The sequence below is a fragment of the Colias eurytheme genome, chromosome 2, assembly GCF_061535395.1.
Source record: "Colias eurytheme isolate Ceu_HAF_F1 chromosome 2, ilColEury1 Martin Lab GWU primary, whole genome shotgun sequence".
In the NCBI taxonomy this organism is placed as follows: Eukaryota; Metazoa; Arthropoda; class Insecta; order Lepidoptera; family Pieridae; genus Colias; species Colias eurytheme.
The window spans coordinates 7,902,585-7,926,006 of NC_142981.1; the positions used below are offsets into that span (position 1 = coordinate 7,902,585).

Here is a 23,422-nt window from a genome sequence, read left to right on the forward strand (position 1 = left end):
GCGTTCAAGTATTAGGGCGTATGCAGAAATAAAGCTGGTAACTTATAAGCGCTTACCGAAGCTTGTCAGCGCTGGTAACCGCGCAGGAAAATATATGAACACGCGCCGATAAGCGCTGAACGGCGCCGACAAGCTTCAACAAGCGCTGGTCAGCGCTGGGCGCTGAAATATAAAATTTATCTTGGTTTGCTTCAACCTGCTTCCTTTGTGTAGAACGAACCAGCGCTTACAAGCGCCGGTAAGCGCTTATAAGCTTCCAGCTTTCTTTCTGAATAAGGCCTTACGCTAAGGCCTTATGAGGGCGGAATCAAGGTGGAATCTATTTATTGACGTAGTAAGGTTGTCCACACAGGTTGTCCACAAGCACAGAACATCCACAAGGTTGTCGTGGTTGTGGTCGTGGTAACGTTTAGCTTCACATCAATTCGTAGACAGAGAAACTCTCTGTCTACCTCGCTGTCTACGCTTCAATAGGCATGACGACAGTAAACCATAAATGATCGTATTAGTGTTTTAAGGGAATATGTATAATAAATAAATTAACTATAGTGACTTAGAAATCTTAAAAACATTAAGATTAATGAGATTATCAATAAAATAAAACATTGAAATTCTGCAGTTGGCCATTTTGACTAAAACACGTGTGACGTCACGCTTAAGTAAACAACTCACGACAGATGTGATTTGTTGTTATGAATATGTTGAGAATACGCATTTTTATTTATTTTCTATTGTTTCACGTATGCTTTATCGACTCAGAACAGAAATATAATTGCGAATTCACGAATACATGGTTCGGGGTTCTCCGGGATAACTATATACAATCATTTCTTATTATTTTCTTGCTTGAAATAATTACTAACACATTTTTGAGCATTATTTTTATGTGGATTCACACTGCAATACTGCACACCACTTATAAACTTAGTAATTCGTTTCTATAACACATATTAAATAAATATTTTTTAAATTTTCTTCGCAATGCGTACAAATAATTACGTATTTACTAAAGAGTGACGTCACGCCTACGCCATGACACCTGCGAACTGTTTTGGCACAGTTAATAAATATTTTTTGAAAAATGGCTTTTATCTTCGTTAAATTTAAGTATATTACCGAAATATAGGGTTTTTCTTGTATAGTAAACGTTAACACACATTATGGAAGAGGATTTCAAAATCTTTCGTCATGCCTATTATTATCAATCACTTGTCAGTTGTCAAATGAAATGTCAAAGTCGTACAATTTATATTTTATATTCATTTCATTCCCGTATGTGTTACTTTTTAACTCTTTGATTTCATTTCAGTAGTGAAAAAAGAATCATCAAATAACGAGTTTCTCAAAAGTAATATTATAATAATTATTTTAACTATAGACTTTATAATGAACTCTTAGTTTGGATCAATAATAAAAAAAAAACTATATTTCTGCTTCAAAATGTTCTCAATAAGCAAAATTTATTCACGTAAATATATTAATATCAGAACTTATGTGCAACATCAAAATCCGTTGCAACGAACTTTAGAAGCTTTAACAGGCAATATTCGATTTGGAAAGTTAACAGAAACTCCTCCTTCAAAGCATCCCGAACATGCAGACATAGTAATAATTGGGGGAGGATTTTTAGGATCATCAGCAGCTTATTGGTTGAAGACTATAGCGGGAAAAGGTTTAAATGTAGTTGTTTTGGATAGAGAATTTGTATGTTTCTTGCTACATTATTATAATTGAATACCCCTCAATCAATTTTTACATCTCATTTAACCCATTTAAATGTTTCAGAATAATTCAGCTCCACGAAAAATTCCTATAGGGATAATAAGCCATCATTTTTCATTGCCAGAAAATATCCTGTTATCAAAATTCTGTGCTGATTTTATAAGAAATACAAAAGAACATTTGGGTACAAATGTTAATGTAAGGTTTCAACCGCATGGCTATTTAGTCCTTGCAAGTGATAACTATTGTGATTTATTAGAAAGGAATGTTTCTGTACTTAAAGAGTATGCCATCAAAAATGAATTGCTTTCCCCTGAACAGATTAAGAAAAAATATCCTTGGATTAATGTATCTGATGTGAAACTTGGTAAAGGCTGTAATATTTAAAAAAAATATAATAATAGTATTATACAATTTAACACTTACATTTCAATCACTGCATTACAGGATGTTTAAGCACAGAATGTGAAGGTGTATTTGATTCCTCTGCACTGTTGCGAGGTATGATGGAAAAATCTATAGAGCTAGGAGCAAATTATGTTAATGGCAATGTGGTTGGATTTGAGGTTGAAACCCAAAGAGATGTATTAATAGAAGGTGTCAAACCTATGTCTTATCAAAAACTAAGTAGAGTAGTTTATAGAAATGAGGAAAATGAAGAAAGAGCCATAAAATTTGCTGTCTGTATATTAGCAAATGGATATGAATCACCAGAAGTACTGAAATTAGCGGAAGGTGGAAATGATAATGCACTTCTATCAATACCTTTACCTATAGAGAAAAGGTAAATGCATTGTAATATTAAACATAGTTTTTATTTCATTGATATATTAATATGATATTGATCTAAAGCGACTAGATAATCATTGCAAAATAAAATTATATATTTCTGCATTATTAACAAAGCTACAATTATTATCTATCAGTATATATTAAATCATTCATCAACATTTTTTCAGGGAAGTAAATCTTTATTCTTTGGGTGAAAATTCGGCTAAAGCTTCAATTGGCCTGAATTCTCCTTTAGTAATGGACTCTTCTGGCTTATGGTTAAGAAGAAATGGATTAAAAAATAATCTTATTTGTGGACAAATACCAGTGAAGTCTGATAAGCATTTATCAAATGAAGAAAATTATGAAAGAATATTTAAACCTTCTTTACACAATAGATTTCCAAGCTTTTCAGATATGGAAGTATGTATTCTCATTGCTCAGAATTGCAATACTATTTACATTACATTTATTGCAATACTACATTTTGTCAGATTGCTATATCCACTTTTTTCTTTCAGGTGAATAACTTAGATTCTGAAGTTTATGACTGTAATACATATGATGAATCAGGTATTATAGGCCCACATCCTTATCATATTAATGTAATTTTAGCCACCGGATTTGGAAAATTAGGTAAAATTTTATTTAAAATTTTTGATATATTTTTTATAACATTTATCTGCTATTTCGATTTTTATTTTATCAGGTATCCAGCATTCACCGGGCATAGGAAAAGCCATAGCTGAATTAATTGTTGAAGGCCGTTACACAACCACTGATTTAACAAGATTAGGTTTTGATAGAATATTAGTAAATGAACCTCTAGTTGACTTTAATATTTACTAACTTATTGTATAAAAATAAAAACATGTCATCATAGTGGATTGTTTTATTTTCTATGGTTCTGAAACATTGACACAAAAATCATAAAATTCCATCAATTTAAAATAACATGAAGAAAAACCATTATGTTTTCTTAAAATGAAATAACGAGGAATAATAAATATAAATGCCGTTAAATAAAAACATAAATTTAAGAAATACATTGACAGTAACAATTTATCATGAAAAAAAATAAACACTATAGTCTATACAAACTATCATTTTCCTAGTTTCTATGGTATTAAATTATTAATTATCAATACAGTACATTTATTTTTGCTAACATTTTAGTTATTACTGTGTGTACTGGATTTATTTAAATTGTCCAGGTGGCGCAGCAAATAATGCACCACCTTGTTTGGATGCAGCTCTTGATGGAGCAAATCCTAAAAGCTTTTGAATATTTTGCCTGAAAAATAAAATTATTAGTTCCAATTATAGAATCTATAATATTAAGTGATATACTTTTTACCAACTAATGAAAAAGTATATTTACCTAATACTCATTGTACATAAAATGTACAAAAATATAAATGAGCAGTCAGTATAATCATCACCAGGTAAATTTCTGTGGCTTAAACCTTGAATCCATGAAATTGGATAAAAAGGCAGTTTTGCTACAACTCTTCCATCAAATCTGAAAATCAAATCAATTAAGTAAAAGCTATTTTATAATCATATTAAATAGATAAATTACACATTTTACATACATAGCATAACTTATAAACAGCATTATAAGAACAAGTTTCTAGAATCTAACAATTATGATTAAAATGTGAAAAGGAGTTTTTTTTTTTTATTTCATTTAGAAGAACTGTATGAACTTACAAGATAATTAACAAATGGTCAATCCATTATGATAATTTTTTCTATAATCTTATATTATTTGATACCTACATGCTATTGAACATGCTAAGAAGTGCTGTAAAAGCAAATCCAATGGCAAACATAGACTTCATCTTGACTAAACTGAGATCCCTATTATTATTTTTAAGCCTCTCTTCCTCACGTTCAATCTTTTTCTTATGTTGTTTATCTAAAGAATCGCCATGAACCTCCTTGCGTCGCTCCACTTCAACAACAAAAAAAAATTATATATTTTAATGTAAATTATACCAAAAAATAATAAATTTCAAAAACATCGAACTTCAATATTTAAAGCACAATATCATACATTTTTTACTTTGACGTTCAACTTCAACTTTGAGTTTCTGATACTTCTCTGTTCCATATACTAAAATCCAAGTCAATCCTGAAATAGTGAAATAATTATTTGTTTATCAGTAATAAAAAATATATGAAATATAAAAAAAATGTTTAAAAAATTACACTAGCAGAAATTATCAGATCGTGAATTCAGGCTCAGCTAAGCATAGGTAACCATTAGATGATTTTATTAAATAGTCCCCATCAGAAATTAATTTAAAATAGGTGACTTAGCATAAGCTTCATCCACTAATCTAACGCTATTGAATAAGTACACTGTGAATTATTTTTAAAAATAATACCTTCACTTAGTAAGGCAGTGCATATCGAAATAAAAACTATCAGCAAAGAATCACCCCACATTATTATATATAGTTTAAACTTTTCTCATATAAAACTTTAAACTAATCTATTTTTAAGTAGTAAGTACGTATCAGTTTTATATTCTATTAATTATATTAATTATATTTTTTTTATTATAATTTTATATCGTAATCATATGCATGCGAACTTCGACAGCGGACGCCGAACAGCCACTTTGTCAAATGTCATTGTCATCTGACGCACAGAACATATAGGTACTCAGCCATAAACAAATATTTTCTGTCTACGCGTGTAGCACAAAATATTAAAATATTTCACAGATATATTTGATTTGATAGAGGGATCTATATATCTGTGAAATTGTGAAATATTTTAATAGAGAGTTATCTATGAATTAAGTAACGACCAAGAAGCTTATCTAATACACTGGAGATTTCAGTATGAATGACGCCTGTATGTTATTTTATCCCTTTCACACCTAACTAGGCAAGTGGGTGTGAAAGGGATAAAAAACATACAGGCGTCATTCAAGGTCATATTTTCTTGTTACAAGTTAATGTTCATACTGAAATCTTCAGTGTATTAGATATAAGCTTTTTGTTTTTGGTAACGACTAATAAAAAATCTGCTTTAGTCAAATTATTGCCTTTTAAATACAAATATAATGAAGTACAAAATAACATGCCCGGACTATATTTTTTACTGTTCTGTGATTTTACCAGTTTACTTTTAATATATCTTCTATTTTTCATTTTTGATTCTGTAATCGTATGTTGTGTCTTTTATATTGGGAAGTTTTCAATAAATGTAATAAAAATCATATTAATAATTATTCAATCAAACTCAAACATTTATTTATTCAATTAGACTTCTTCTAGATGCACTTTTGAATCGTCATTACATTATATTTATAACATTCACCACCGGTCGACTCAAAAGTAAAATCGACTTTAAAAACGACTTGTAGTGTTTTTTTTAATGTGGTTTTAAATCTGTGTTTCTAATGTTGTAAAGCTAGGCCAAAACTAGTCACATAGGTCTTTGCTCTACGTAGACAGAGAAGTCGTAGGAAGTGGTAAGTATTTTTTTCTCTGTCTACGTTGCTCTATGATTAATGCCCGGAATGAATGAAAATTTAAATCGTTCATTCAGTACTGCCAGGTTCATGAATTTCACCAAAATTGCAGCACTCTTAATCCATCAGTCCTCGGAATCACAGACACAATAGAAAATCTATTGTGTCGCGCCCCGATCGGGGCTTACGGTGGTCAATGGGTTAAAGTGTGTGAACATAAACAAATATATATGAAACCCTGACAAATTATTAAAAATATATCTGACCAAATATGTTGTTATAAAATTGTTGTATTTGGTATAAAATTGTTATAAGGTTACATAATTTGAAATAAGATTTTCTTTTTTTAGGAAAATATAGGAATAGCTATTAATATTTTACCAGTATAGGACATACGTTGTTTCTAAATGATAGTTTTAATGTAAATTACATTTATTTAAATTTTTAACAAACACTATACTATCCATTCATGGACTTCAATACTAAGATATAGTAACACTGTTTTCATTCATTAGTACTTCCGCCATTGACAGGTCGTTGACTCTTTCAATTGTGCTTTCATTTTTCAATTCATTCTTCTACGGGGCATCTCGTTTGCAAGACGTGAATTGAGCCGGTGATCGAATAGGGGAAAGCTATTATCTTTCCCTGGTCTTCAATTGATTCTTAGGATTAGGAAAATTGTGTTTGATTTTTGAATAAAATATAAAATTATAATCCTCTGAATATTGCTCTTAAGATAAAAGAGCTCAATATAGTAAAATAGTTGTAAGGAATACTACTGATTAGCTAAGTCTAAAAATAATTAGAACTGCCTTAGTGAATTCGTATAGTTACTTAATTTTTGTTGATAATGTGCTAAAACAATTTAAACGAACTCATTAAACAGTTTATATTGTGATCTATATTGTGTTAAAGCTTGGGAAAAGCTAATGGAACTATGATACGCCATTTTGTTTTACAAGCGAGGCGTGGCACGGTATAGTGCGACACGTCATCCACATGTTGAAATATTAAAACGCAGTACATTCACAAAATTAAAATGGTAAGTTAGTTATTATTGTTAATATTAAGAATGCTGAAATATAACAATTATAAAGAAAATAATAGTGTAAATGTTATTCCTGTCCAAATATATCATCGACCGTAATATTTGACACCTGCGAATTTATCACTATCAACTAATCGTATTTGTATTTAGACTAAAAATCTATAGCTAAATTTAATTTATAATAATTAGTATTTATTATATGGGCATCTTATTAGTAGGTTGCAGTATATGTATTAGGGCTCGGCAGACATTTTGTTTCGATGTTCTCGGTCCTTCGCACAAACGTGATAAGTAGGTAGGTACCTACGTGATGTAATCAACGTGTATGTTACAAATAACTACCAGTTTAACTATAGCTGAGAGCTCATAAATGTACGAAAGAAGTATTCACTATTCATTAGAATTTAAAATTTTAACGTGTGCAAGAGGAACTTATATCCTGCGTAGGTATTTGCGCATAAGTTTGACGTTTATCAATTATCGAGAGAAAGCGTAAATAACCTACTTATACTGATGAGTCATTGTAGGAAACGAAACTTTTTAAGACTATAAAATTTAAAAATATAATAAAATTTCCCTGAAATATAAAATACATAAATCCATCTTTTCAAAACACATTTAATTGTGTCGTTTTAAAGTCGACAGTCGACACGATCTTTTCAAGGTTTTGTGTGATATTTTTTTGTCTTTGACATTTACACAGTAGATTCAAAATTATTTTTGTTGTACTATATTACTCCAGTCTTTCTACAATTACAAAATTGCAAGATTAATTATTTTTCTCCATGTGAAACCTATTTTTAATTAGTTTCTGACAATGTTGAGAGGTTAAAATCAGAAGGTAAGGTACTTTGGACCTTACCTTTTGATTTTAACCTCTCAACCACCGAGCGGCCAGATCTGACCGCGACACAATAGATTTTCTATTGTGTCTGTGATTCCGGGGCCTGATGGATAATCTACTTCAATAACATGTCATTAAGTTTCAGTGATTATCATCATAATTAGATTTATTTAATGATGTACTTTAATTTGTTTGAATATTACTTAATTGCTTATGGATTCTCCAAAAAATAACTTTGGGACCGAATTCATAATCACATATTATAACTATTAAAAAATAAAATATTTTGGGTTATAAAAAATAGTACACAAACATTCACTCATGATTCATTTTACAGTTTTTTTCTGCCAAATAGTCAATGCTTTCTATATATTTTATTGTCTGGCCTTAATTTATTCATTTTATTAGTGAGAATTCGTTTCATTTTGTCTCAATAAACAAATGAACAATAAAAACTTGATTGGATTGGTTCCTATAAAGTTTTAAAATAACAAAAATTTTTATATTCAATCAAGATCATATAAATAAAAACTTGTCATTATTTAAATCTTTTAGGAATGCTGTGTAATGTGTGATATTAAAAAAAAAGTTAAATCCATAAAACCACATAACCCATTTTTATATTTTTAATTTTACCCATTTGATATTATACTGTTTCAACTGTTTTATTTATGTGTTTAATAATTTGCCATTGATTTGTTGTAGCCACGGATTGAACCAATAAGATTGCTGAATTGTTTGAGAGTTCTTCTTTCCGACACTGGCGGCATCAAAGATGGTTCAGTTATTACTCCTCTTGCAAGGTTAGTACGAAAGTTTTATTTATGCTGTGTCATACTTAGTAGATTATTTTCTTTTCCCTGTATAGTAGAATTTTTATGTGTAGAAGTGGAATTATAATAATGGAACTTATAATTCATTATAGTCCTGAAATTTATGAATATGATTTGTATACCTTGCAACAAAAGGAAAGTGGGTTAGCAGAAAAATACAAAATTTGAACTAAATTGTGGTTGCAAACTGGGAACAAATTTCGTACATTAACCTGAAATAACCTATTTCTGTCCATTTTGCCTGCATATTTTGCATCCCGCTTTCACGAAGCAATGACAATCGTTTTTGCAAACCTATGATCTTAAGATTTTCCCTTGTTTGCATAAGATTACATACAGATAATAGTGTTAAAAAGAATTGGCTTTATGTGACTACTAAGATGTGACAGTTGTATTGATATTTTTTTTAAATGTAGATTTTACCCCATTCCATTTAATTAACATCTCTATAACATCAAAAAATATGGCGTCGCTTGAATATCGTGATTTAAGGTTTATAACTTTATACTATATTTCACTTTTAGGTTAACCGTCAATTGGATTTTTGTACAAATTTCTTTGTAGCTTGCAACTGTACTTTAATATACACAATATACATTATTAGGCTGGTTGCAGAGCTTGACCGACCGTCAGTGCGTACCGTCGGTCCTGACGATACGCATCAACAATTGTATGACTATGACACTAATGCGCATGACAATACGCGTGCGTATGGTCGGTCTAGCTATGAACGGTTTTATGAATTTCCATACATATGACAAGCGCGACTGACGTACGCACTGATGGTCGGTCAAGCTCTGCAACCGGCCTTAATGTTTTATAATAACTGAGAGAGATTTCTTTATATTTCAGATTAATGACCACATATTCCAAAAAGCTGGTGTCTAAATGTATTTATATACAGATTTTAAAATGTACAGACTTAGAATTATTAGCTTCGTTTATGGGTTGTGGTGGTTGGCGATTAGTACATATGTGGCTAACAGAAAGTATAGTAGCACAAAATTGGCCTCTTGTACGAGAATTGTTAGAATTACTCTTACTTTGTCCTGTGGATATTGAAAGACTAAAAACAAATAATAATCCAAAACTAGTAAAGGAGTTATCAAAAGATGGCAATCATTTCGGTAAGATTTTTGCAATTAGCTAGTTAAGAACCATGATTTATGTTTTGTTACATTTTTTGTCATAAATATGTATATGTGCATTTTAATAAACCTAAAATAATATACAAATTTTTTTGTAGATATCAGAGTTCTAGCATCAAAGTTGGTAGAGCAATGGCTAAAAATTGTTAAAGGTGAACAAGTAACTTTAATATCTATATCAGATATCCCTCAAATTATTGCAAAAGCACAAGAAGCAAAATCAGAAGTAGTTAAACCTGAAATTTTTGAGAATGGTAATGTTGAAAACTCAAATGAGGTTAAGTGCGATGAGTCAAATAATACCAGCTATGTAGATGCAAATGAAAGTATAAAGGAAGAAAGTCCACCTGAAGAAGAAGATACTTCTGTTGCTGACAACTTATCTGAAGTCAAAGAGACAGTAGAATCAGATAGGGAACATGAAGCTATACCTATTATAAAATTAAGTTTGAAAAATGGAAAACAAATTATAACACAGGTTGAGGTTGACAAAAGCCAGAAAAAAGATTCATCATCAGACACAGAAAGAGTGAAAGACAAATCAAAAAGTAGAAGTAAAGACAAAGAAAAGGAAAAATCGTCAGAAAGAAGGAGCAGTAGTTCTTCTAAGTCAAGTTCTTCCAAACATTCTAGCAAACCATCCAGTTCTTCAAGTGACAAAAATAAGCATCGTTCAAGTAAACATAGCGATAGTAAAGAAAAATCTAAAGATAAGGAAAAGGATAAACATAGGCATAGCTCTGACAGTTCAAAGTCTAAACATAGTAGTAGTAGTAGGAAATCTAGTTCATCAAGTAGTAAATCAAAAGATGATAAGGATTCAAATAAACCATCTGAAAAAGACAAAGTTAAGGATGACAAAGATGATAAAGCTGAAGATAAACCACAAGTTCCTTCAATCCACAAATTGGGCAAGATTCCAAAGTTGAGTGATGTTAAAAAAGAAAAACCATCAATATCAATAGAAGTCAGGAAGCCAGATGAACCTAAACCTAAAACAGTTAAAACATTTCATTCTAGATTTCGAAAACATGGTCTCGAAGAAGAGGTTAAACCTCCTCCATCAAGAGCGACTTTATTAAGCAATAAAAAACCTCCCCCAGCTTTACCACCAACTGTTTCAATACCTAAAAGACCATCTCCAGTGCATAATGAAACACCACCAGAAAAAAAACCTAAAATGCTAGAAATCAATGAAATAAAGGAGAAACCGGGTTCTATAAAATTAATACCGGCTAAACCGAAACGTAAGTGTGATTTCTTATATCCCTTATTATCACTGTTACTAATATATTTTATTTTTCCAGGAAATACGCAACAGCCAAAACTGCTGCCAACATTTGCATCATTTTCCATATATAATTTTAAGTGTAATTTGTGTGGTAAGTCTAAAATGTATAACTTGGCGGGTTATAACAATTTATTTCTTGTAAAGTATTTGGTTTTTCAAATAAATGCTAAATTGAATTACACTCTTTCGTTGAATAATTATATGGACCTGATCTGTTTAAAGATGATATGAAATATGCACGAATCATCATTCGGTGGAAGATCCCGAGGACTCGCCGCCGAGCCAATGGGGCGTCGTCGCATCAAAATGTCTTCGTCAGTCCGTTTTATGGAGGACTGATAATAGGTTCACATGAAATTACACGTAACTCAGACTGTACTACACTTGCAATAAACTTTATTTGAGGAGTGGAATAAACTCAACCTACAGGCAATGTTAAATAACAGATAACTAAAAAGTCTTCATTCATATTCATTAAGGAAAATTATTTAAAGCAATTATTTCTGGTTGATGAATCTGGCATATTTATATTATGAGTTTTATTAAACAAAGCAAGAATACCTTTCTCAAATTTTAACTAGAGAAGACGTACCTACTCAGCTTGTTTGTGTGACCCCTTGTTTGACAACATAAGAAATTATATTTTGATAATTTATCATAACTGTTAATTAATGAGTAATATAAAGTAGAAAACGAATTGTATATCTCCTTTAGTCTTCTAGCTCATTTGACCGGGAACTGAAATTAACAATGTTTTTCTTTTTATATAAACACTGAAGATTTGAAAATATCTTACCTGGAATACTCATATTGCTATAAGTTTGATTAGTAGGTTAAGTGATAGATTATGATGAGCAGTATAGACATTAATTAATAGCATGTTGAGATGTGTTCATTTTGATATCATAAATTATAGAATAGTGCATTCTGTAGCTAAGTACTTCAACACGAAAAAAAATACGTGTGCACATGACAATCTACGATGTGGTGATAAAATTTTCAAAAAACATCGCTCGAAATTTCACACCACAATGAGCGTAATGCCTGCCAGATGAAATCTACCAGAAGTTACTGCATTTATATCTTCCTAAAGAAAATTCAGGGCATAGATAATTGAAGATTTTAAATTAATAATTTTTAGTTCCCTATTAACACAGACAGCCTGAATTTTCGTGTCTCAAATCTTCGTATCTGTTCGATTATTTGCGTAAATAAAGTTGCTAGGCAATAATAATATAATCCAAGTAATATCTGAAGCACTAAGTATATATTTTCATAGAAGAAAGCACTAGTTTTATCAAACGCGAAAGTTCCCACATTACATGAGTATCTAAGGGTATATTGACTTCGCGGGTGAGTACCGACATCAGACGTTTGTTCTATATAAAAATCTATGAAGATCTAGAATTGTGTGTTTAAAGTTTCCTAGCTAAGCCACTCGACCTTGGCTTAAAAAAATTGTGGCAAAGTACCTCACGAATTTATTATCAAGGTTCAATGTACCTCAACAATTTAGGAGGGCAATCGCCTCATCCATCTAGCAGGCCTCTCGCTAGAATTACGTTCAGAATAAATAATACCGATTGTATCGCATCTCAAACTACCTTTCGATTTGTGTATCAATTAGAAGGCATCGCTAACAGGACAGGTACAATAAATAATAATCAGTAACAAAAGTTTTATTTTTCCAGTTTTTAATTCAGATCACCGTAATTTTAATTAAAAATATAACACCGGCACCGTAATCGGCCTACTACAAAGTATCATACTATGCCCGGAACAGGAAAGTGCCAGGCTTTTGCCTGGCACTTTCCTATCAACACTCAATCGTATTGAAAATTACGAGGCTTTTGCCCACAGCCGTCGCCGATCAGCACAGACGAAGCATGCACGATGCGTCACAATTGACATACATACGGCAATTTTGATACGCTCTAGTGGGCATAGTAGACGATATCGTATTGCTTTCCGATCCTGATCCTTTCCCGTTAGAGCCATTTCAGACTAGCGTATTTTTCTGCGCGTTGTTTCAGTACGTACGCGCTGCATATTATGTGCTTGAAAAAATCAGACTCGCGTAAACGGGCTTATTTCGGTTTGTTCACTCGAACCGGTGCAGTGGAGTCGTGTCAGTATCGACATGAATTATACAAGCGCGCCTATACGCACATATAAAACGCTACCTACCTAGTCTGAAACCGCTCTTACGGTCAAAGTGTAAAATGTAGTTTATAATTGTAGGTATTGAGTAAAAAGCTTGAAATGCACGCCGTTCTTGTGTATTACCTACGTACCTCACAATTATTTACAAAAATTTCGTAGTTTTTTCCATAAAATAATGTAGCAGATAGCAGACACTAGGTGTAGGTTTTATCCCCGCGAAATTTTATATTTTATAAGACTGGTGTGCATTTTCTGATCGTGTTTATAATAATATTGAAAATTACTAAGGACTCCGCAAGAAACTCGAAAAACAAAACTTTCTCGCTGAGTTATTCCTGTTCTATTAAAAAATCCTTGGAGTTTATGTATTAATACATAAATCTAAGTGTTAGGTAAGGACAGGCTCGATCAGATTATTATTTATTCTGAGCGTAATACAAAATACAAGTGATGGATCGCCGCTGGATGGATTTGAGGATTCATCGTAATTTCTTTCTAGATTGTTGTAGAATATTGGATCTTGTTAATAAATTCATGATCATTGGATCAGCAAAGCAATGCCGCATTTTTTCAGTCTAGCTCGAGTGGCCCCGCTAGGTATAAACACGTATATATATTACCAGAACACATGATCTAAAGTGTAGAATTGCTATTTTGATCGTCGCGACAGTGAAAAATAAATGTAATTTATTAAATTTAACTAGTTACTGAAATATAAAAATATACCTTCTCTACTAATGGTTCGTAAATCAATTTTATACACAATGTAATGAAATGGTTCACCGTAGAACTAAAACTCTTGCTCAAAATGAATATCTAATAGACTGTGTGGCCTACTTTATTAACAACCCGTTTTTTCATTGTCACTGTGAAAGTGCTCAGAAATTTCGAGAGAATAATTTTTGGTCACTTCATACTAAAATAATTGCAATTTATGCAGCTTCAACGATGATAGTAATTAAAATATTCTTGAAACGTAGATAACCTTACAAATACATATTAGTAAGGTTACGAGAAACTTGTTGATAGATAGGTTTGAGTACCTAATATTCTTAATTTTTTTGTTTTTAAAACTGCGTCTCCATCAGACAAGAACTCGTAGGTAGCCTATATCTTTATAGATGGAAAGTGTGCGCTTTCGAAGTTGATAATTTATATATAACTAGTAGATAATAACATTAACGTAAGTACCTACTAACCTTAAACCTACCATACTCTTCTAATTATTCGTTGGTGAAATGCATTCGTATTACTACTTAGATTTATTAAGTAGGCATGCTCCATTGTCTGTATATTTTGATATTTTATGAGCAAACCGTATTTTAGCAAATCACGTGAAAAAAATTGATATTATCAGATACCTTGTTTTTTTAATCATTAAAATATATACTTTTTACATAATTACTACTGGTACTGCTCGATTTTAGAAAAGGATTTGTGAGTTCAAGATAAAATCATGCCTAAAATCCAGACAAACGGTCTATTTATTAGATTATTAATAATCTTACTAAAGTAGTCTTATCTCAACGTAAACGGGTTTTTTTAGTTGAAGATATTGTTACAATGTCAAGGAACTGTCTGTAACTATATCTAGGTATAATATTAATTTATTAGCTAAATACCTATTTTACATACCTAGGTACATAATACATATAAATAATTATAGGTATGTGTTTGAACTAGCTTTTATTACCTACAAGGTAAAGATGTAAATATACTTTAGGTGATGTAAAAAATAAAGGAATTATATTTTTTCAAATCGATGGAATAGGTATTAAATTAAATAGTACCTAATAAACAATCAAAAGCCCTCTTCATAAGAAATTATTAGAAGCGATTAGCGATAGAGCATTTTGGAATCATATAGGTTCATGCTATGTACCTATTTGATTATATAAAAACTTAAATCCGACTACTAAAACACGCTTTTAAAAATAACGAACTACCAGCGGACAACGTAGACCGGGAGATACTGACACAAAATTTCGAGTCATTTGTAACAAGGATGGCGGTTCTACAGGGGTCTTAGTACGCAATGACAAAAAGAAAAATGATGGTGTGAACGCTGGTACCGGTGGCTTAGTCGCGTGGGCGTTTGTCGAACTCGTCGGAAAAATAGCGAAAGTCAAACGATTTGTAACACAAAAATTTTAGAATTTGCCGATAGCCCATAAAAAAGTAGTAGGCGGTAGTGTCATGCCATACTTTTCCGGTGTGACTTACAGCCCGCCATACCGACGCGAATGTGTTGATTTAAATAAAACAATCATTCAACCATTTGTACCAGGCTAACTTTTGCACAGGTAACTATCGTCGTGCAGCCATTTACGAAAATCGCCATGCCATACTTTTCGGACGATTCCAAATGGTCGCCATACCGCCGAAAATCTGCAAAAAATTTTTATTTCGCCAAACTTTTTGTACCAGTATTGCATTTGGATTTTTGGAGAGTATTTGATAAAATGTGACCATTATTATATTTGCCATACTTCTAGTAGGGGGAAAAAGTGCTGTCATACTTGAAAACTTAATTTATTATTAATTTATATAAGTGAAGATTTCCAACACATAGCTCTTTGAAATTTTGTATTTATATTTGTTGATCCTCAAACTTACAGGAAAAATAAGTGCCATACTGTTACAAATCGTTTGACTTTCGCTATTTTCCGACGAGTTCGACTAACGCCCACGCGACTAAGCCGCCGGTACCAGCGTTCACGCCATCGTTTTTCTTTTTGTCATTGCGTACTAAGACCCCTGTAGAACCGCCATCCTGTTACAAATGACTCGAAATTTTGTGTCAGTATCTCCCGGTCTAACGAAGAGGCTTCTAAAGACCGTATTTGTCTAATGATTACTAGTTTAGAAGCTATGAGTGAATGAGATGAACATCCAGACCCACATACCTTCATAGGTACTGGTCAAAATTGTAATCCTACTTTCGCATCGTCAGGCAAAAATACGAAGTAATACAATAGCCTAGGGACTCTTAAGAAACAAACAAAACTTATGTTTTATTAGAAAACCATTAATTATGTTTAGTTTTCTTGTTAATTTTGAATGTAGAATATATAACGTTGCTTAGAATACACATAATAATAATATGAATATTCAATAGCTCTTTGCGCCATGTAGTCTGCAAGTATTATTTGTTCAAATTTGCACTGTTTAGTTCAAATATGCAACTTTCATAATTAATTCAAATTATATGTCTTTTAAATTTCAAACGCTATTTTTAAATTCCAAATTCATTTAGATGGAATCTTTTCAGTATCAGTAGTAGGTATTAGGTCATATTTTTAATTAATTGGTTGAAATATATTTTAATGTAGGTACCTGCTTTAATAACAAGGCTAATTTAAATAGGTATAAATTGCGAAGATAAGTATGCTGTATGCCTATAATTATCATAAATAGTACAATTATTATTTATATCAGATATAGTTTTGCATGTATTCATCATACATTCATAAAAGATCATTTATTTCTTATCTTATTTTAATTTGCATGTTAAACTAGGTCTGTTGAAATTTTTGTTTATTTTCATTTGCCTAATTATGGAACTACTAGGTACCCTATATATAAATAAATAAAGTAGGTATTTTAGGACTTAGGTATCTCTCTTCGACTAGCGTTCTTCATGAAATGTATCTCACATCTAACAATAATACACAATTAAAATGTATTTCTACTGTCTAGAGAAGTAAATAAAAAGGTTTGGCTTGTGCGGTAAATATTTGCATAGGTACCTATTTGCGTAATTATCTCTCGCACCGTTAATAACCCGGTTTCATATCCGAGCTTTCGCGTAGAAAAAAACTTAAATGCTTTTAATTAGTTACTTACTTACATTAATTATTATTTTTAATAATTGTAATTTAATGACTTCAAAAAAACCTGAGCAACACCATTATAAACATACGTCACGGTCATCTATATAATATATAAAAATGAAACCCGTTTTTCTTGGTCACGGCCGCGGCATCACGCTTGAACGGGTGGACCGATTTCGATAATCTTTTTTTATTATATTCCTTGAAGTACGAGGGTGTTTCTTATGTAGAGAAAACGTTAATATATACCACGGACGAAGCCGGGGCGGACCGGTAGTACGTAATATTTTATGAACATGAACAATCGTCTATTGGGTTTTGTGAGATTTAACATCAACTTTCTCTTTTAATAGTCGATTTATATTTTATAGTTTACCGTTAATTTAACCCAGATACAGTTTTAGTGTAAATACTAGCATCCACACAGTATAAAAATCGAAACAAGGATTTATTTTTACAAAATTCATTAAGAGATCCGCTCCGTGTTATCTAATAAATAAGTCTAAGAACTGCCCTCGTTATTATATTAATACCAACTTGTATTATAATTTGTATTATATTTTATTATAATATAATAATTTTATTATTTTTTTTACTGTGATACGTACATCGAAAAAAACCTGTTTTTATCACTATTTTATAAATTTTAAATGTGCCTTATTTCGGGTTCGAATCCTGACTTGATTCAGTTATGTTGTTTCTAACTCATTTAGTTATTTTTATTATCCATATTTTCTGTAGGTACCTAATCAAAACATGGCGCAAATGTGATATCTAAGTATATTTTATACAAGCTTTCGTAAGCTACGTATTTTTTAATTTATAGATTTTGTGGAGAAAAATTAGCTTTATTCAGCCGTATCGACTATCGATCCATCCATGTACCTACTAGGTACAAGTACCAAATAAAGAATATACCTATTTTAATTTTGAAGCTTCTTTCAATTGATACCTACATTTTTAAAAATCAATTTTTAATTCACGTAGAAATTTATATAGGTACGTGATTCGAGTACAAACACAGACAGAAAGACGAAAATTAAATAGAAATATATTTTTGTTTTCTGTTCGAATAATTTTAAATATATGTACCATATGAACCTACATGTAATTTTATATTTCATAAGCTTTATACATAAATACTTACAAAAAATTATCAAAATCGGGCCAGTGAGAGGTATACATTTATACCTACATATTATCTACTATACAGATTTGTAATAGGTCTATTTTTGTGTTTAATATTTATAAATTAATCCTATTAATAAATTTATTAGGTCAGCGTATAAAATGCGATAAATTATCTAGTTATCCGACGTATTCAGATACATAACTGAGTACTACCATAGTGCGCTGTTTATAACGAAAGGTGACATTGTAATTTGTATTATGAACTAGTTTTCTTGTTTCTACCGAGACCTTGCTCGCGTGTACTTCACCCTTTCGCACCACAACTGTTTTCCAATGTCTATGCACTTAAGTATTATTTTAGCGATAAAAATTGTCTAAGGCTCTGAGCTACGGTAGCTATGATATATTATCAAAATGAATCCACATCTATTATAACACTCAGCAGTCAGGGTCCGCCCCGGCTTCGCCCGTGGTACCTACATGTTTAAACTATCCTATCTCTCAAGTTGGATCGAACTGCACATGGTGTGTGAATTTTATTATAATCGGTTAAGTGGTTTAGGAGTCCATTGAGGTCAAACATAGTGACACGAGATTTATATATAATAAGATAGATTAGTCTTCAATTAGTTTCTTTCGTTAGCTGCATGCCGCGTCTCCGCTCGGTTTCAAAATTTAAATTTTATACGAATAAAGATGGATTGCATAATTATATATTTTTTACTCGTCGATATGGTATTTTTGGTTTGTAATGATCGAGTTTTTTTTTTCTATTAAATAATAACACTTCTGATACACTTAATACATCCTGTTTTAACACACATTTCAAACCAGATTTGTCATTGTTTCTAATTATTTTATATCCTAGATACCCGCAGTTATACATTTTATTCTTATTTATTGACGTGTTGTAAAATGATTAAGTCTATAACTTTAATATAAGTTGACCTGACTATAAATTATAATTACATTATTTTGTTTCAGCGATGGTACTTCAGGAGAGTGACATGTTTATGGACGCTCTAAATGCTTCTGCAACTAATAAAAAAGAACCAAAGAAAAGAAAGCGACGGACAAGTGGATCTAAAGATGGTAATCCTTCAAGTGATGGATCTCCTCCCCACACACCTACTATAACAAGTCCTAACAGTGAAAATAAATCTGTACCTCCAAGATTTTATCAAGATACTTTAGATAACGATGAAAACAAGGAGAGTAAAGAAAAATCAGATGAAAATAAATCGGAGAATGAAACTACTGAAATTTCTGAAAGTAATACAAGTAAAGACAATAAGATTGAAGTTGAAGAACCTCATACGTTAACAATAAATGGAATAAAAGGGGTTCTTTGCTATCACAAAAGAAAAGGTCCCAAGAAAAGCATAAAATGGAAGCCTGATTCAGAATTGGAAGAGATTCAATACTTTGAACTAGACGAAACTGAAAGAGTGAATGTTACAAAGACGTTTACGGATATGAAATACTTAGAAAGAGTCCATGAAAGAGAAGCATTCCAAAAAGCAAGAAATCTCATAAATGATGATGTTATGGAAGAAAAAACGAGTTGGAAACCTTTAATTCTCATAGATGTTGAAGGCCAAACTCCAGTAGAATATGGCAAAAATAGCAAAGAAAAAGATATTCAAGCAATCCGACAAAAAGGCACTCTACAACCATTATATTTTTATAAATCAATGATTCCTGATTCACCACTTGAGCCAGATGTTGAAACACACACATATTCAGAGCCAACGATTATACCACTTGAAGATGTAACAGGAAATCAAGATAATATAAGCGATTTCAGAAATATGCCCTGGCCAGAACCTAAAGGTAATGCCCCTCCAACTACAACCAATAATGCGAACGTTGCTCCAATATTTCCTACAAACATGGCGCAATTTCCAGCGAGTTTTCCTGGTCCACAATTTCCAGGTGTTCCTGGTTTTCAAGGACCCCCAATTATGCCTGGTGAATGGCCTAATGGAGTGCCACCTATGATGCCAAACGGAATGCCTGGCCCAATACCAACACCAGGTATGCCTCCTGGTCCTATGCCGCCTGGTAATCTACCACCTGGATTAATGGTACCTCCCGATAATATGATGATGGGTCCTGATATGTTTGGAGGACCTAACCCTATGTTTCCCGTCGGTCCTGACGGCTTTAATATGCAGCAAAATATGTATCCTGTTGATTTTAACATGGGTGGACCACAAGGACCACCCGGGCCAGATGGGTTTCCTGGGCCTGGAAATTTCCGTGGAGCTATGCGTGGGCGTGGCGTAGGGGGACATTGGAGAGGAAAAGCCCCTGGCAACTGGGACATGTCCCAGAGAGGTCGTGGAGGTCGCGGGGGTGGACGGAAAGCCGTTTGTATATATTTTCAAAGAAAAGGTTCATGTCGACAGGGTGATAATTGTTCATTTTTACATCCGGGCGTCAACTGTCCATTCTAAATTTTAAGTAAATATAACACAGTAAGAAATAATGTACATAAGATATGAATTAATTAATTTTTATATTTTTGCCAAAAGACTGCTATTGTAAATATTGTACAAATAAGTGTAAATATCTTAAATTAAGTACCTATCCAAGTTTGTTATACAAAATGGTGCAAATAAAATATGTTACATGATAAACACTTTTTTTAACCTCTAACTATATATATATATATACTAGCTTCCGCCCGCGACTCCGTCCGCGCGGAAAAATTAAGAAAAAATAAGATTTTTTTTTCTACGTATTTTTCCGGGATAAAAAGTATCCTATTTTATGCCCAGGATAATAAGGTATAATTGTACCAAGTTTCATCGAAATCGAACAGTTAGTTTTCACGTGATGCCTTCACATACAGACCGATTCTCATGAAATTTTCTGTGCATATCGGGTAAGTCTGAGAATCGGCCAACATCTATTTTTCATATGTACCACGGGCGAAGCCGGGGCGGACTGCTAGTATATATATAACACATAACATCATAGAACTCTAAATAACAAGACACTAGAACTGCTACAATGTTATAATTAGTATGAAATGAAAATCTACACATTTAAACCGATAGCTAAACATACACAATTATTTGTAAACTATACCTTTTATTGGACAGCTTGATTTCAGTGAAAAATCTTATATATAAAATTCTCGTGTCACAATGTTAGTCTGCATACTCCTCCGAAACGGGTGGACCGATTCTCATGAAATTTTCTGTGCATATCGGGTAAGTCTGAGAATCGGCCAACATCTATTTTTCATATGTACCACGGGCGAAGCCGGGGCGGACCGCTAGTAACATATAACTACATATATTAAATTCAGCTTTTTAATTTGTATCCTAACGCACGATGTTACGGTTTATTTTTGAATAACATCCGTAGGTACATGAGACGTTTTGTTTTTTTTTGCTCCAATACGAAAAAAATCGGCTTTTCTACAACAGCGGGCGTTAATTTTCAATAGATATAACTTTGAACCTAAGCACATAGAAATAAGGTTGATATTTGTGTTAAACGTGATAATAAGAACGGTCGACTGTGATATTCATTATTATTTAGATTTCTATGGTGACATTCGTAATACTTATAATTATTCGTAAGTATTCTATAATTTTAAGAAAAAACGGCATGGTTTCTAAAAAAATACCGATGAAATGTTAGTCCTTTATTAGTATAATTACAACTTATGGAAGAATTTCCGCAATGGGAAATGCTGAAACACACCATGTTTACACACATACGTCTCGAGAGCAACTGAACAGTGACGAACGCACTGGTGGCTTGGAAGTCACCTGAGTGGCGACAAGGTCACGCGCGCTTACGACTTCTATAATAGTGTCTTGTTATTTAGATGTCTATGTATATGTTATAGCACAGACTAATAATAATATACTACGTATACAACAGACGGTGCACTCCATACAAAAAAAGTTGCACTATGAATTTACGCAATTAAAGCGCCAGTGGGGAAATAACGTACTACGTGTTCGATTATATCTCTTAGTCTTTTGCTTTTAACACACTAGATGGCACGTTAAACACAGACTTGATGTTCTTTTCCTTCCAGAGCCACTAGATGGCACTAATGTAAATATATGTACACGTACCTTTTATTTTCAAGTCTTTGGCGTCAAGTGTCAACGTCAACTGTCAACATAATATTTTGTACCTACTCGGATTTTTAGATGTAAATACGATTCTCCACAAAAACATTGTAGACACAAGAAAGGGATTTCTACATTTGCTACTAAGAAGGATATGGGATCATGAAGGATTTCATCTGTTTTAATACCAGTAAAATGGAATGAGCGCCGTGGCCGTGACTGTGTTTGGTACATAAAGAATGACAAACATTCAACTTAAAATTATTATGAGTGCATTACGGGCAAGGGCACAATAAGTTGTCCTTTGACTAAGATGTACTTAATTTTAAGGAACACTAAAATGGATGGCTAGAATAGCTGGTATAATCGCATACATAGTATTTATTTCTAGTCTGTTGTATAAATAATCAAAGACTACAAAATATATAGTGAACTATGTCTTCTACAGTTTACAGTGTAGTGTGTAATCTATTGTATGTGTGCGTCTAGAATATATAGTCCTGTTGTTCTACAGTTTAAGCAGTTCAATACAAGCTTACAGTCGAGTCAAGTGTTTCATTAACCACCAACCATTGCATGGCAACCCTGCCAGTTTTGTAAATTGTAGTCTACCTAACCTGACTGTTGGTTTTGATTTGTATCACACAAAGAATACTATACCAAATTTCAAGAAATAAGAATTAAATATTTGATTAACTTTTACTAATATACAGGAGCTTATACATCAAACAAGACCAAAGCAGGGCTTTGGAGAAAGTGTGTATGGACAAAGACCACAATACATATGGTGCGGACAACTGCATGAAAAGCATGCAGTAAGGGACATTAAATAAATAAATAAATAAAACACATTTATTGTCAAGATCACAACACGAGATACATTTATAAACGAAGGAAAAACAAAAAGAAATAAAAAGAAAAATAATTAAATAAAAATAATCTTATTCCTAAGAACTGTAATGTGGCAGTGAGTGACCTGACAAATGGAGCCAACTCAGTATATGATGGCAAGGTGATTAATACCTCACCACCACTGATTTTCAGT

At 32.1% G+C, this 23,422-nt stretch overlaps 3 protein-coding genes across 3 annotated transcripts; 2 read left to right on the forward strand and 1 right to left on the reverse strand.

The window, feature by feature from the left end:
- Window positions 1-1,269: 1,269 nt before the first annotated feature.
- LOC149910506 (FAD-dependent oxidoreductase domain-containing protein 1 homolog) lies at window positions 1,270-3,375 on the forward strand. The gene is made up of 6 exons (XM_090114578.1): window positions 1,270-1,704; window positions 1,786-2,089; window positions 2,170-2,506; window positions 2,682-2,916; window positions 3,015-3,129; window positions 3,203-3,375. Exons 1-6 carry the CDS (start codon window positions 1,441-1,443, stop codon window positions 3,340-3,342), a joined length of 1,395 nt encoding a protein of 464 aa, XP_089970704.1. The 5' UTR covers window positions 1,270-1,440; the 3' UTR covers window positions 3,343-3,375.
- Window positions 3,371-5,114, reverse strand: LOC149910507 (calcium load-activated calcium channel). The gene is made up of 5 exons (XM_090114588.1): window positions 4,887-5,114; window positions 4,553-4,630; window positions 4,276-4,450; window positions 3,875-4,015; window positions 3,371-3,787 (listed from the first exon to the last, which is right to left on the reverse strand). Exons 1-5 carry the CDS (start codon window positions 4,945-4,947, stop codon window positions 3,691-3,693), a joined length of 552 nt encoding a protein of 183 aa, XP_089970714.1. The 5' UTR covers window positions 4,948-5,114; the 3' UTR covers window positions 3,371-3,690.
- A 1,449-nt stretch (window positions 5,115-6,563) lies between these two features.
- PNUTS (Phosphatase 1 nuclear targeting subunit) lies at window positions 6,564-20,919 on the forward strand. Its single transcript, XM_090114594.1, has 5 exons — window positions 6,564-7,028; window positions 8,584-8,681; window positions 9,564-9,838; window positions 9,958-11,106; window positions 19,262-20,919. The coding sequence occupies exons 1-5, from the start codon at window positions 7,026-7,028 to the stop codon at window positions 20,734-20,736; spliced, it is 3,000 nt and encodes a 999-aa protein (XP_089970720.1). The 5' UTR covers window positions 6,564-7,025; the 3' UTR covers window positions 20,737-20,919.
- The last annotated feature ends 2,503 nt before the right edge of the window (window positions 20,920-23,422 follow it).

Bases quoted from the DNA above. Each gene is read 5' to 3' on its own strand.
- PNUTS (XM_090114594.1), top strand. The intron at 8,682-9,563 runs GTTAGTACGAAA...TTTATATTTCAG, and splicing joins GTTATTACTCCTCTTGCAAG to ATTAATGACCACATATTCCA. The intron at 9,839-9,957 runs GTAAGATTTTTG...ATTTTTTTGTAG, and splicing joins AAAAGATGGCAATCATTTCG to ATATCAGAGTTCTAGCATCA.
- LOC149910507 (XM_090114588.1), bottom strand. From the start codon at position 4,947: ATGTGGGGTGATTCTTTGCTGATAGTTTTTATTTCGATATGCACTGCC. The intron at 4,631-4,886 runs GTATTATTTTTA...TCACTATTTCAG, and splicing joins CACTGCCTTACTAAGTGAAG to GATTGACTTGGATTTTAGTA. The intron at 4,451-4,552 runs GTATGATATTGT...TTGTTGTTGAAG, and splicing joins TGAACGTCAAAGTAAAAAAT to TGGAGCGACGCAAGGAGGTT.
- LOC149910506 (XM_090114578.1), top strand. From the start codon at position 1,441: ATGTTCTCAATAAGCAAAATTTATTCACGTAAATATATTAATATCAGA. The intron at 1,705-1,785 runs GTATGTTTCTTG...TAAATGTTTCAG, and splicing joins TTGTTTTGGATAGAGAATTT to AATAATTCAGCTCCACGAAA. The intron at 2,917-3,014 runs GTATGTATTCTC...TTTTTCTTTCAG, and splicing joins CAAGCTTTTCAGATATGGAA to GTGAATAACTTAGATTCTGA.